Here is a 14,717-nt window from a genome sequence, read left to right on the forward strand (position 1 = left end):
TTTAACTGTCTTGATAGAAAACGATCAGTAGAGGTAGTAAAATACCAGAAAGGCTTTATGCTGAGATACTTTCTTTTTTGAATTTTTCTGGCAACTGCCTCTATTTAACTTACTTGATCAAAAATGACCAACAGAGGTCAGTGAAATACCAGAATCACTTTAGAATTCTCTAGATTCCAGTCCATAAAAATTGTCTTCCACAAGCACCCATAGACAATAATATTTTTTTTCAAATCTTGAATTTTTAGTGATATGAGCACTGAACGCCCTGATTTTGTAATTAAAACAGAGCTTTGGACTATACCATTTCCCACTGAAAGGCAATATTTCTCTCCATGTGTTCCCATACCTGGCGTGTCACACAGTTTGGTGCTTACTCTCCCTCCATGTTCAAGAACATTAGATGTTTCAGCACCCAGGCTAATGTGCTGCAAAGCTAAATACATATACGGTCCTAAAGGCGAGACAGATTGCATTGCAAATGCTTGTTACAGGTATGTCCTCTGCTGCGGCACGCAGTAGGAGTTAATTTAAAGTCATGATTGCTTTGTTTAAAGCAGCTGGTGCTCAAGCGGCCATATATCAGCAGTCTAAGTTAAAACTTCTTATTAAAGATCGCTTTTGGATATTCTCCACTGGTATAGAGGCGAATGATTTCTTGAAGCAAATTCAAATGAGGGCGACCTAAAGAGCTGTTGATGTATTGATATGTGTTGATGAAGTTTTGTATGCACTGCTACATTACTTTTTGGTTGTTTTGCTGAACTCTACAGAGGCAAGGGTAGATGGAAGCAAGGGCAGATGGATGATTGGAGTCCAGGTGCTAATCTAGGGCACCAACATAGTGATGGGTAAAGGATATGGGGGGCTGATGGGGGAGCTTCCTTCTGATAGCGGGCCCTTGGATTTGGGATGGTGATGGGTTTGGGAGTTGTAGATGGGAGGGTCAGGGCCAGGGTCACGAGGAGGGTGGGGCTTGGCTGCGGGTTGCACAGGGAGTTATTGATGAAAAAGCTGTGGTACTAATGTACAGTATGCTCCGAAAGACATTCATATGGATCCCAACAGAATTCAGAAAGACGTCACACACGCAGTAGTCACCAGAAGACTCAACTACAGCAACGCACTCTATGCTGGCGTCATCCAGAAACAGCTCAAGAAACTACAGTGTAGTGTAGTTCCTATATCCCTGATTGGCTCTGCGCATTGGAATAACATACACTATAGATTTGACATGGGACTGAGGTCAGTATGTCTCTATAGAGTACATTAAACTTAATTACTTGTGTGTGCCAGCTAACTCAGAGGTCACAAGAAACTTCTCGAATATACAAGAAGGGCTTAGTCTCTGTCAACCGCATAAACATGACAACTTTGTTTCCCTTTAGAATTGGAACAGTCTCAGAATCGTGGAAACAATAGATAACAGTTTCACTCAGTCAATCGTGCATGCTTCGTTTCTACAGAGTTTGCACAGAAATAGAGAGACGGGCGTTTCGATAAAAGGGTTTATTGAACAGTCTTATTTCTCATGCAAGAGATATGAATTGCTACAATCGTAAGACAGACTGCGAAATACAATATGTAGAAGGTTAGCAGTGAGATAAAATAATACTGCAATAGCATGGTTTGTAGCTGAGACATATATTAATCAAAATACATATATAAATAACATAATGCTAAAATGTGATACTCAACTGATTCTTCTAAATTTTTCTACCCCAGTGTACCTAACCTAAGTGCAGTACGAGGTTTGAAGTAGGTGCTGTTTCTAAAGTATAGCTAGCTATATTTTAGTTTAGCCAAAGAGTTGCCAAAAGTTTCTCTAAGTTCTAGTCAGCTCCATACCTGAGAATGAGAGGGGTTGGAATCTCTTTTCTGGACTCGATAGTCTAACCCCCCGCAAGGGAAGTCAGAGAGCACTGGAGCTAGATTCTCTGCGAGGAGGATGGCAGCGTCAGTGCATCAGGCTGAAACTCGATCTCCTTCCGTACTTGCCGTGGCGAACCGCATAGTTCTCCGGGAACCGCAATTTGCCAGGGCAAGTGCTGGTATATTTATACCTTGAAGATGTCTAGGAATGCCAGTATTGACGTAAAAGTCAGGCAGAGGAACGTCATGAATGAAACCCTAAGGAATAGATGTTCATGCATACTTAATGAGTTCTTGAAGAAATCAATATTCAAGCTGAGGGAAATTCCTAAAGGCTTAAGGGTCTGGTTTTCCAAGAATACGTTGTGACGTGGATGGACAGATGTAGGTGGCCTTGCCTGTATTTGGTTTGTACGGACAATGTCTAAATAAGGGCAGGATTTCTATGTCCATATAAGGGCAATGTGAATTGTACCTATATAAGGGCCTAAATCGGGAAAGCTATATACAGAATCTAAATCTGCACACAAAAAAAGAACGTTCAAAGCACCACAGTCAGACTGTTCCTTGACATCCCCCACCACATCTCCATCACGCAACTCCTCCGACAACTCCACTGGCTCCCAGTCGACAAGAGAATCACCCTTAAGCTCCTCACATATGCCTGCAAAGCTCTCCATGACGAAGGACCAGCATACCTGAACAAAGCCTCACATCCCACGTACCCGCCAGACAACTCCATTTTGCCCAACTCGCTCTAGCCTCCGTCCCCAGGATCCACACGACCAAAACTGGAGGAAGATCCTTCTCCTACCTCGACGCCAAGACCTGGAACACCCTGCCCCTCCACCTCAGACAATCTGCGTCACTGACCCAATTCACGAAGGACCTCAAGACCTGGCTCTTCGAATGATCCTACACCCAGAAGGACCAGCAGCCCCCACCCCAGCGCCTTGAGACCCTCACGGGTTAGTAGCTGCTCTTTACCAGCCCCTGATTAATTGATTGATTGAGTCATGTTGATTCCCCTTGAAGAAATAGGCATTGGTTCTAACATCCTTCTTCTGGCTGTTGTAGTTGTCCTGACCCGACCTGAATGAGATAGGCCTGTAGTGTTGATGAACAAGAAAAGTAAAAGAATTTTAGCATTTTCTGTAGTTTTTGGTAACTAAACTGACTGGTCTCTGAAGAACCTGAAAAAACAAAGAAGTTCATGAAAGGACCATGTAAGTAATTATAGTAAAATGTGAAAGCAAAGCAAGCATTCAGGCAGAATCAGCCCCTGGATCTCAAGCATTAAAAATCAAGTTTATAAATTATTTACAACACCCTCCCAGCCACCACAGGAATCATCAATCAGTCAATATTGGTGCAGTAGTTACCTGTTCCACACGTGGTGCACATTTGCCTATAGTATCTCTTTTACAATGGAAGCGATACACTCAAGGACAGTCTTGTATAATGATCTTTACTGGCCCTCCAGTTAGGGAATGAAAAAACAGGAGGATAGGGATTGGAGACATTGTCTTTGTGTCCTTTAAGTGAATGGAGGCTTCTTGTAGCACACTGATCCACTCCATAAATGTCAAATGCGGCAACGTATTCCAGACACCAAATATATAACTGTTCTTCTATTGATGCTATATGTTGACTTTTAAAAACAAATTGGCATTTGGTTGTTTATTCAGGCAAATAATATCATACCTCAAGTCTTTTTCACATGTTAACAATTCGTTAGGAACTCAAAGATAGTCTAATCATCTGATAGCAGTATCCACAAATATTGACATGTATTTGTCCATACATTGTCCCACTGCATTGTGTTCTGCACATCAGTTGTCAGTTTGGTTTCGTTACTCATCTGTGTCATTCCAACTACATTTTGTCTAGTGTGGCCATGAACCTGGTTTCCGGGTTCTCTCAAAGGGTTTCCCGTAGTTCGGGTCCCACTTGAGTCTGAATTAATCCCAAGGGAATGGGGGAATCGGGGGAGATCAGTAGGAATCTGTGTCTATTAGCATGGAAAGTACAGTCTAGAAACACATCACTAATTACCAAAATAAAGAAATAAATTATTTAAAAACAAAAATCAACAAACTAAGCATGTCTAGTGCGGCTCTAGGGGACTTGAGATGCATAGAGTAGGAGGTATATTGCGGGAAGTGTGTCTGGCAACAGACTATAATTGTCATGTGTTTCGTGGCAGCTAGTTGGATAATACTTAAGTATGTGCATTGGGATTCGGGAAGCCGTATAGTGTGCAAAGTATGGAATGCCATATTGGTTTTATATATGCAATACATGGTAGTGGGTGGGTCAATGCAGTCATCCACTGATCAATAGATCAGTGGGTTTTGATCAAGGTATACCTCTTTTGGGGGATCCAGATAGTCTTGGACTATCCTCTGATTGTCATTGGCAGAGCCACTTTCTCAACCTCAGTTGTCTTCACCTCTGCGCTTGACTTAAGCCCTGTCACTTGAAACCCAGCCATTGCAGAGGTTGAAACAGATTCTACTGTTGCTGGTGTTGCTGGTGATGACGGTGTTGGTTGTGAGACAACAACACTGCCTCTCTGGAGGTTGGAAACTGCACTCCAGAACTTCTGGCCAGGCCCCTGACTTCAAGTGGTTCTTCTTCCAGTTTTCTCGATTGGTTGACAATCATTGAGTGAAGGAGAACTTTTGTAAAAAGTGCACTTGGGACAGGTAAGAATTAGAGCTGAGGAAGCCCAGTGCCCAAGTGTATTCCTTATTGAAAACAGTGCCCTCTACGTAGCCCTATCTTTTAAGGTTTAAAAGTACCCACAACTGTTTTTTATTGACCAGATTTTGTTTGTCACCCTTGTGGGGCACATGAAGAGCAGCATAAAGGGCAGTACCTTTCACCCTGTGGCTGCAATGGGAAGTCTCCACAGGACATGATGCACTTTTTAATGTTCTGTACTTTTTATGAGGTACCAAGAAAGTCTTTTATTATTCCTATTCTTAAAAATGCTAATTTTAGGCAGCTTAGACACGCTTTCATCTTTTTACAATCATTCTTGAATAATACTGCATTATGTGTTCTTATGTTTTTTAAGGGCCGCAAACAGACTCAGGGCCAGTTGTGATTAATTCTTCATGGACAAATCTCGGCTCAGTGGTGACTTGAGATTTTTTTTAATTAGAGTCCCTGCTATTTACCTTGCACTTTATGGGGATCAGGATGGTTGGTTTTATGGTTATGATATGAGAATCCTTATTTGTTTCGTATTTTATGGGGCCATGAGGGATGGTTTTATTGTCTTGATGAGATTGTTTTTAATATAGTCCCTGTTATTTATTTTGTATTTTAAGGGGCCCTGATGAACAGTTTTATTGTGATTGATACAACATGTTGTTTATTCTGTTTTTTTGGGGGCTGTTATGATGTTATTTTAATTTATATCCGGACTTCGCTTACCTCTTGATATAAGTTTTGGTGGTATGATGGATTGACTGTATTGCCTTCTTTTAGTCCTTGATGCTAATTTTACATTGTGTTTGCTTGACTTTTATGGTTTTCCCATAAAAAACGAATAAAGGTTTATTGATTGATTGACAATCTTAGTATTGCAAAGTGAAACACCCTCTTCTGAAAAGTGGAATAAAAGTGGGCAATATTTTATTATACCATGGATGAAGTATTGTGGCACATGTGTGCTCTTTGGAGGACACAATCTTTTTTAGCAGCTTTGGAATAGCAGCCAAATAAAGTGTTATGCCCTGAACCAACTAATATGCTTCTTCATTGACACAGGAGAAACTTTGTGCCACCTTTTTCAACTGGTCCAGTAGCAGATGCGTCAAAACTGTCACTTTCTATAATTCTAAGGCTTTCAGGAACTTTCCTTTCCCCTCATCTTTCATGGCAGGTATCTGAGTTTTGGCTGGGGTCCAATCCATGTTAGGATCATCAGAAGGGGTAGAAGATTGTGGAGTACCCTTTCATTTTCTTGCTGAAGATCAGGACGCCAAGGGTTTAAAAGCAACATCATGCTCTGCAGGATACTCAACCTACTGTTCTGCTCCTACTTCAGGAAGACGTGTTGCTTGCTGCAGCTCCTGTTGTCCAATTTCCTACAACGAGTAGGTACTTTGCAGCTGAGCTAAATCCAGTTCTGACTCATTGCTTACTTCCATGAGAGCAGAGGCTGCATCGCTAAGAGACATGGGCATGGCCTTAGGTTGGGGTGGTGCAATTGATACAGGAGTGTTTCTTGCAGCCTTTTGATGCCCAGTGGAGTGTGCATCATGTTTTTTGAAAAGGCGAAGGACAGCACACCAGTGGTGACAATCTTTTTGTTCTCCTCACTGGCCACTTCCATGGCATGAACACCCTTCTTTGGGGACATCTTCAAGTTCTTAGCTCTAGCAGTTGCCACTTCGCAGCACAAGTGGAAGCAGAAGAGGACTCAGATGGCGTGACTGCCAGCCTTCTGTCTAGCAGTATTGTGTGTGATGTCTCTTGTGCACCTAAAAGCAAACAAATAAGAACAAAATTCAGTCAAACGTGGTATTTGCAATATGAATTTACAGACAATATAATTTAATGAGGTAATCACAAATAATTGACACTAGTGTATCTATTGCGAAGTTGTGGGATACAGGGGCTCTTTAACAGGTATGACTCAATGACCTCAAAGTGTTGTGGGATTAATCCCTCAAAGCCTGTATCTAGTGCAAGAAAAATAGACTGGGATTGAGGTCTTCTCAGTAAAACAATAAGTCTTCATAGACGTATTTTAAAATCTCAAAAGGTTTGTTTGTTTTATCGGCAAAATAAGCAACACAGGCCAACACATGTTTCATCAGGGCCATTTTTAACAATAACTAATAACATTTTTGAAAAAGCACAGCAAATAGGAGTATTAATTCTAAAGGTGCAGAGAATGTTGTATAAACAATGAATGAGGAACAGTAAAAGAAAAAAGAGGAGAAAAATAAATCAATTTTAGGAGCATATTGAAAAAATGAAAAAATAAATGAAAAGAAGACAATTCTGATAGTCACTCATATGGCAATTATCCAATTATGCAGACAAATTGTTACAATATTCAAAGACATTTGACAGAAGAGAGAGAGAAAAGGAGTGGTGAAAATAATGAGAAATGAAATAACCTTATCTGTGATCAAAAAAGCGGTGACAAAAATCAAAAATGTGAAGAAGTGACTAAGAAGAATCCATCTTGCAATTGAATAGTACAAAAACAGAACCATAGCGAAAAGCCTTAAACGATTTGAAAGAGGAAAGTACATGTGCAGTTAAGTCTCTACAACTCAGCTGTATGGTACAGCCAGGCTAGAGAAACTGCACAGACCCCGTCCTGAGCGGAGTGTCTTTCCTGAGCTGAGTGTCTTTCCACCCAGCCTAGGCCAATCCCCGCACTGCTCTCAAAGCATGAGAGCAGCGTGGGGATTGAACAGGGAGCATTCCCAGTGTCTGCTGGGAGCAGGAAGAGCACAGGAGTCACGACGCTGGAGGCAGCCCGCAGCTTAAGGCAAGTTCTTTTTTTTACTATTAACACCCCCGTGCTCCCACTCCCGCGCTCCCTCCACTCACCCCACCACCCTTTGTTTGTAGCGGCCGCCATTGGCTGCACGAACAAAAAGGCCAGTGACTCTAATATGAAGGGCGCGCTGTAGCAAAGCTCGAATGTCAAACAAGCAAGCTTATTAAAAACTAAAAGAAGGTGAACGGACACTGTTCTTAGCGCAAAAGGAGGAAACCTCAAACACAGTTTATTTTTTTTAATAGTGTATCCATTTCAAACCATGCATAGACATAATATTTAAATAACATACAGATTGAAAAGGTTACTTTATGTGCCTCGAAGGCCTATTAGACACCTGTGGCAACCAAGAGGTGCAGGGAAAAAATGTAATAATTAGTAACAAAATAATTTTTGATGTGCGGTGAACCTATGCCTATGATGAGACACCTATGGTAGGCATGGGGTGCAAGGGAAAATGGAATAATTCTTAAATAAAATATATTGCTGATGTGCGTATATAGCCTATGAGACACCTATGGTAGGCATTGGGTGCAGGAGAAAATGCAATAATGCTTAAAACATTATTGATGGCGTGCGGTGTACTTATGGCCTATTATGAGACACCTGAGGCAGTCAGTTGGTGTGGGGGGAAATGGAAACATTCTTAAAAATAATTATTGCTTGTGTGCACCTAAAGCCTGTGAGACACCCATGGCACACAGGGGGTGCAGTGGAAAATAGAACGATTCCTAAAAAACAGAATTATTGCTGGTGTGCGCCTAGGGCCTATGAGACAGCTATGGCAGACAGGGGCTGCAGGGGAAAATAGAATAATTCTTTAAAAAAAACTATATTGATGGTATGCTTCTTTTGCTGCTGTGAGACACCTATGGCAGGCAGTGGGTGCAGGGGGAAAGGAATAATTCTTCCAAAATTATTGCTGTTATGCGCCTATGAGACCCCACCTGCAGGGAGGGGGCAGGAAAACTTCAAATAATTGAAAAAATAATTGCTGCTGTCTCCCTAGAGACTATGAGAAATCAAATGGGAGGCAAGGAAGAGCAAAGGAAAATGGGAAAAATGCATAAAAAGCTATACTTCTACGATCCTAAAGCACATTAAACTCATATGAGGAAAAATGAACAAAAAGCCATAGGTCTCTTCTATTAATACTCCTTGAAAATGGCTTTAAAGTGGAAGAAAAGGGTTTAACACACTGGCTTGCATAATGGCCACCAGCCACATGTTCATAACAACAAGCAAGAAGGCATGGACAACAAAGAACACATGGAGGTCTATGGCAAAGCAGACTGCCTACACAAAATGGCCACCCTGCCAAATGGCATAGCGAACAAAGTAGGCCTTTAACAAAGACAAAATTGTTCCCTGTGGCAAACACAAACACTGACCATATAAGAATGGCTACTTTGCCAGCAAAGAATAGAGGCATGGTAAACTAAGAAGAAAACACTACCATTAATACAGTAATGCCAAAATGAAATTGTCAACTTTAAAAATTCCCCAGTCACAAACATCCAAAGCATCAAAAATGACTCCACCAAAATACACTTTATAACATTTAGCAGAACGTGTAAAATACAAAAAAAACATTTTGTGTTTAATCCAAGGCCATCTCTAAATCAATAGATGTTCAAAAAAATATATAGCACAGAAATAGTTTTTCAAAATACACACAATGCCTAGTGCTGTCTGGCCATGGCTTGTGGCAGACTAGGCCCGGGCAGTAAAACAGGTAGAATAGTGTAAAATTCAAAACACAAGAAAATGGAGAAAAAATACTTTAAAACCAGGCCCACAGCCCGCCTACAAATGTGAATTTCTTCCCCTTAGAACAATCTAAAAAAATTAATATAGAATAGGCCCCTACTGCAACTCCAGGCCACCCACAATCAAATGTAAAAATTTAAGAAAAAACAAAAAAGGTTTAAAAAAATGCTAGTGCATGCCCTCGATCAACAACAAACTTATCCAAAAGTTATTTAACTTACTTGACTTCTCACCAGGGGCGGCTCCTCCATTAGGGCAGAGAAGCGCCGCCCCACTGCTTTCTTGCAGTTCGAAAACAGCAGAAAATAAAATGGTATTTTAAATACCATTTTATTTTCTGCTTCTCGCGCTGCGAGAAAGGAGAAGGCAGGGGTATGCCTGATTGGGGTGGGCGGGAGGATATGCCTGCTTGGGGGTGGGCGGGTGGGCGGGTTGGGGAGGAGTGGCTTGCACCACTCTTAGTACCGTGACCAAAGCAGTCATGCACACTCTACATTTTCCCTATGTAGGCTGCATGCAGCCTGCGTAGAGAAAATGGCCTCCCTACAGGTGCCCGGCTTGGTGCTGTCCTGGACTCCGCACCAATCGCAACACTGCCTTTGCAGCGTTGTGATTGGCTTACAGGGGGGGAGGGACCATGCCTGTTCCTTTTCAGGAGCAGGAAAACGCGAATACGGCCCAGGAACAGAGGTGGCACAGGACCCGGTCAGGTATGTTTTATTTTTATTTTACCACCCCCTCCTCGCGGTAACCCTCGCGGGATAACCCCCGCGCAACCCCTCCTGCACACCACCCGCGGAAATTGCGAGCCGCGACTGCTTCTCACAAAACAAACATTAAAATCCAATGGTAGACACAGCATTTTACAGACAAAGAGAGTGATTCTCTCCCTCCTAATCCAAATGAAAAGTGACCAAGGGAATGGCCATGCAGCAGGAGGAGCCTTCTGGACAGTTGGAGTCCTTGTGGCACTTCCTTCCTGTTAAAAGAAATGTTTAAATGTGTTTTACACTAAAATAAAGTACCTGAACTGTCAATTTGGGTAGAATACCTACTCAAACAACTACTTCAGAATTGATTTTGCTACCTCTCGAGAACTCAAGAAGCAGCCGTCTGACCGCGACCGCCTGCGTAAGAAGATCGAGTAAGAAGTCCTCCCAGAGACCGGAAATCAAGCTGGGGGGCGCCAAATCTCGTTCATGCTCACCGTCTCCCCTTCTGAAGCCTTAAACATTGTTCTTGTTGTCCTTACGTTGGTCTAATGAGAAAAAAAGTCTCCCATGCGGCAATTGGCGGATTTGGCGGGAAGTCCGGTTTTCAATTTCTCCAATTCTATAAGAGGAATTAACATTCCACCCTGGCCTGGTAGTGGCCATGATGTCTGTTGTCCCCTTCAACCGTCTCCCGATCATTCTTGTGAAGATGCCCCGATGCAACAAAGAAGCTGTTAGTAGAGAGGAAGAAAAAGAAAGAGAATTGAAGTAAAAGTTGAGGAAATGCAGCTCGAACTCTATAATACCATGAAGGATTTGGAAGGCTTCAAAGAAAAGAATCCGAATCTGATTAAAGCTGGGTTGTAATAAAGATGTAAATGTGATGATTTAGAAATCATCAGAGGTAGGTGTTTTGGATATTTTTTTTTTTAATGCAGTGTTTAGCGTATTAGAAATCAAGCTTAGGCTAACGTAAGCCAATGTTATGCTTTCTTCCATCTTGAATGTGGCATTGTAGGACATCACGGGATAACACCGCTTGTTGTTTTCCATGCTCTAATAAAGAATCGTGAGCTTTCACTTTGAAAGACCAAAGCTTTCCCAGTCACACTGAACGTGATGTACTTAACCAAGAACAACCTGGCTGTTCCAGGCCGTCTTACTTACTTTGTTTCAACTTATGTTACCTGCACAAATCCAGAGAATGACTGAATCTAATGTAATAGTATTATGAGAGAATCCCCAAATGTAATCTGTAGTAAATGGTTTCTTCTCGCTTGTTCCTCATTGTTGCACATCCTGGGAATCATATTCTTGTGTAGCGAATGTCTGAGATTTTTTGTTTAACAAAGGATCTGCTTTTTCATCATTGTTCAGAGCCCTCTTTTTCCCCACCTTAAAAGGGGAATCTATACTTGATTTTCTATTGAAATTTACTGAGTTCTTTGTACTTATGATTTATGTACTATTAAGCTAAATTATGGATGGTCCAGCTTATGTATTTCTGATTTACATTCTTTAAGTAAACTTTTAAACTTTAGCTGTTGCCTATCATTCTTATGGAGAACGTTACAGCTTTAGTTTAATGTGTAAAATCTACAATAGAAAGTCAGGTCCAGTCAAGTGAGTACCAAAGCTTATACAGAGGCTGCATCACTCCTGGTCGGAGCTTTGGTGCGCATTGGGCAAGTAAATGGGAGAAAGAGTTGGACGCCAACATAACCTAAATTCTCCATGGCTGGGACAAACGGAAGAATAGGGAGGAAAACCATCAAATCTGTATCATGGGACTGAAATAGACTAAGATAACATCCAGTTATGAGCAGGGGGGAGACCCAAAGCCTATTCTGTGTAAGTGCTTATTACAAGGCTGTCTGCAACATACAGGTAAAGCTGTCTATAGCGAGACCACAAACAAATGCAGGATCTAATATTTAGTAACTTTAATAAAATATGAATCTATATTTGCGTCTATAACCATGAGACACATTCTCCCTTCACTGTGATATGAATATTTACCTTAAACATTGTGCCAAACAGAAACCGAGGCTGTTAGTGCTAGGCGTTGAATGAATGAATGAAATTAGACTTATAATGCGCACAGCTACTCAACAGTGTCCCGGTGCTGTAGCCAGAGGTCAGTAGTTAGATAATCATCATTCAAACCTGATTAAAACGCCAAGTTTTCAGCCTCTTTTTTTTAAGGGCTGATTGATTGGAGATGGCACTCAAATCAAACGGGAGCTTGTTCCAAGTAGCGGCACCCAGAAAAGCCAAACATCTGCCTCCCGTTCTAGTCTTCTGTATTCTAGGACTCACAGCCATTAAATTATTCACAGATCTCAGATTTCAGGTAGGAGAATGGAAGCTGAACCTGTCTCTAAGGTACTTGGGGGCATATCAGCAACGAGGCGATAGAAAATTATCGCCGCTTTTGCGGCCGGTTTCGGCCAAAAAGCAGCGATAATTTTATCGCCTAATTATCAAGGTCACACTAACGCGGGAAACCTTGCTTTAGCGTCAGCATTCCTAACGCCCAGCTTTGCATCTCTAATGAGATGCAAAGTGGGCGTTCCTGACCTAACATGACAGGAGAAATTTCGCTAAGCAACATTTCTCCTATCATCAAGCTCCACGCTATGAAGCATAGCGGCAAGAAAAGTAGCGATAACCCCTGTTATCACTACTTTCCTTACGCCTGCTTCAGGACTGACTTAGCCATGATATCCTATGGAGGGTGGATATCATGGCTAAGTTTGTGAGGCCCTATCAACAAGCTAACGCCACATTTCGTGAGATTAGCGCTGGGTTTCCAGCGATAATCTCATGTTAGGCAGTTAGCGATAGGATTTTTATCGCTTTTGAGATAAATGTTTCTAATAGCACGCTATCTCAGCGATAAAAATCCACGGTAGCCGGCGATAATTATCCTAGCGCTAAGTGCGCTTAGCGATGATAATTATCGCTAGTTGTTGTTGATATACCCCATAGCCCCAGATTGATATGGGGCCCCAGGTGTCCACACCAGCGCCTTGAGCACAATTCTTTTGCTAATCGGAAGCCAGTGCAGAGCTCGCACATGCTGGCTCTATGCACTCTCACAGGCAGATTCACACGGAGGCGGGCTGCCATGTTCTGCACCACTTGCAATCTCTCTGGGAGATGTCCAGCAGGCCCAGGTAAAGCACATTGCCATAGTCAAGTCTTGATGTAATAAGAGCCTGAACGACGGTTTCTTTTTGCAGAGGGAGACAGTAGGTGTAAGAACTTTTTCATTAACTTGAGTATTTCAGTCAGTATTATTGATTTCTCTCATAATGCAAAACAAGCCTCATGCTGAGTAGTGGGAAAAGTGTCAAATCTGGGTCAATGTAATTTGCGCCTGACCTGTATTAAACTCAGCTGCTGTTACTTGAATAGGTAGCATCGTGTTGACTCCCGAGTTCAGAGTGTGCAGTTTGCTCCATGTCATGCCTGGGCGAAAGGAGAAAGGCAAACCACAGCGGTGAAGGCAATGCCATGCACAAAATAATCGCAAACAAGGTCGCTGTGTTATTCAAAACCCCAAAAGCCAAAACCAAACAGAATCAATATAATCTTAGAACCAGAAATAAATATAAACCTTCAAAAGTGTTGAAATGCATGATGCATTGGGTAGATCAGAAGAGTCTGGAGCATCTCTTGTCTTCAATGCATCAAACCTCTGCTGAATTCATGGTGAGCTGGTGTTGATTTTCTTTTGATTGTTTCTCGCTGTAGGATGCCTGGAGAATCATAGTGATTGTGATAGCCTTGGGGCTCACAATATACCAACTAGTGGAGGAATTCAGAGAAATCCATCTATCGAGGAAAAAGTTCAAGTTATGGAAGGACTGGCGACAGCAGGAGCTGGAGAGAGACTTACAACTATGCCACCCGATGTGGCCGGAGGTATGCAACCATGATGTTGGAAGAGGGATGAATCATTCAGTTTTGACTTGTTCAGTGCTCTCCCCTGTTCATTTGCCCGCATGGATAGTTCAGAGTTTGCCTTCTCCAGAAGCCTCAAGTGGTAAGAGCAGAGCAGGAGGCGTGTGGCTCTAAAGGGTGGTCAGAAGTGACCCCTGAGGTTTACACAACACCTCATGTATCGCTTGTGGGTAAATATTGCAGTCACTTGCTATAGCAGTGACACGTGACTTCACCACAGCCTTTTGTGGTTCACGGATGAAGGAAGACTGAGATTGAGAGTGCAGTTTATGCATTCGCCATCTTTTCTGAGCTATTTTATAATAACCTTTAGCTGGTTGTAGTCTGTGCCAGACAATGCCACAAGCTGGCATGGCAATTACTGACAATGCTTGCATGGAGCAGTAAAAACGCTGAGCTGGGATTTTTTACCGCCTGCTGCACAACCAACAAGAGGTGAATGAAGGCGATAGTTAAGGCTGGAGAGAAGGACAGTCTATATTTTGACCCCAAGGTGAAATATGATGATGTGAAGATAGATGCCTGTCTTCTCAGGTCTATGAATCATTCCAGTACAATATTTTGGTTCAGAGATGTCCCTCTCTAGATGCAGCACAGTGTGGCACTAAATTCCATAGTAGGTACCCCCTGCTATCGTCCAGATTCTGTGCCCTATTGGAATTTGTCATTGGGCTGTACTGCATGCTTGGGCTGTGTAATTCTCCATAGAAGACCTAGTGCATACTCTCCCTTTTCTTGAAGAATTCTGCTTGTAAAGCCATCCTATTGTCTTTCTGTAGGAGTCTTAATTGGTTTGCTGTGCTCATCATAGATTAGAAATGGGGTCTCTAGTTGGCCGTGGTTTGCACCCTGTTCAAGTA

General features: G+C 42.2%; 1 protein-coding gene across 1 annotated transcript in view; it reads left to right on the forward strand.

Moving 5' to 3' along the window:
- LOC146830806 (uncharacterized) overlaps positions 1-14,717 on the forward strand; it is an 878,450-nt gene that overhangs the window by 548,942 nt on the left and 314,791 nt on the right. Inside the window, exon 13 of the mRNA XM_085604967.1 lies at positions 13,648-13,818. Coding sequence (XP_085461093.1) covers positions 13,648-13,818 — 171 coding nt within the window. The remainder of the gene's footprint in view (positions 1-13,647; positions 13,819-14,717) is intronic.

The sequence above is a fragment of the Triturus cristatus genome, chromosome 5_1 (genome assembly GCF_964204655.1).
Source record: "Triturus cristatus chromosome 5_1, aTriCri1.1, whole genome shotgun sequence".
In the NCBI taxonomy this organism is placed as follows: domain Eukaryota; kingdom Metazoa; phylum Chordata; class Amphibia; order Caudata; family Salamandridae; genus Triturus; species Triturus cristatus.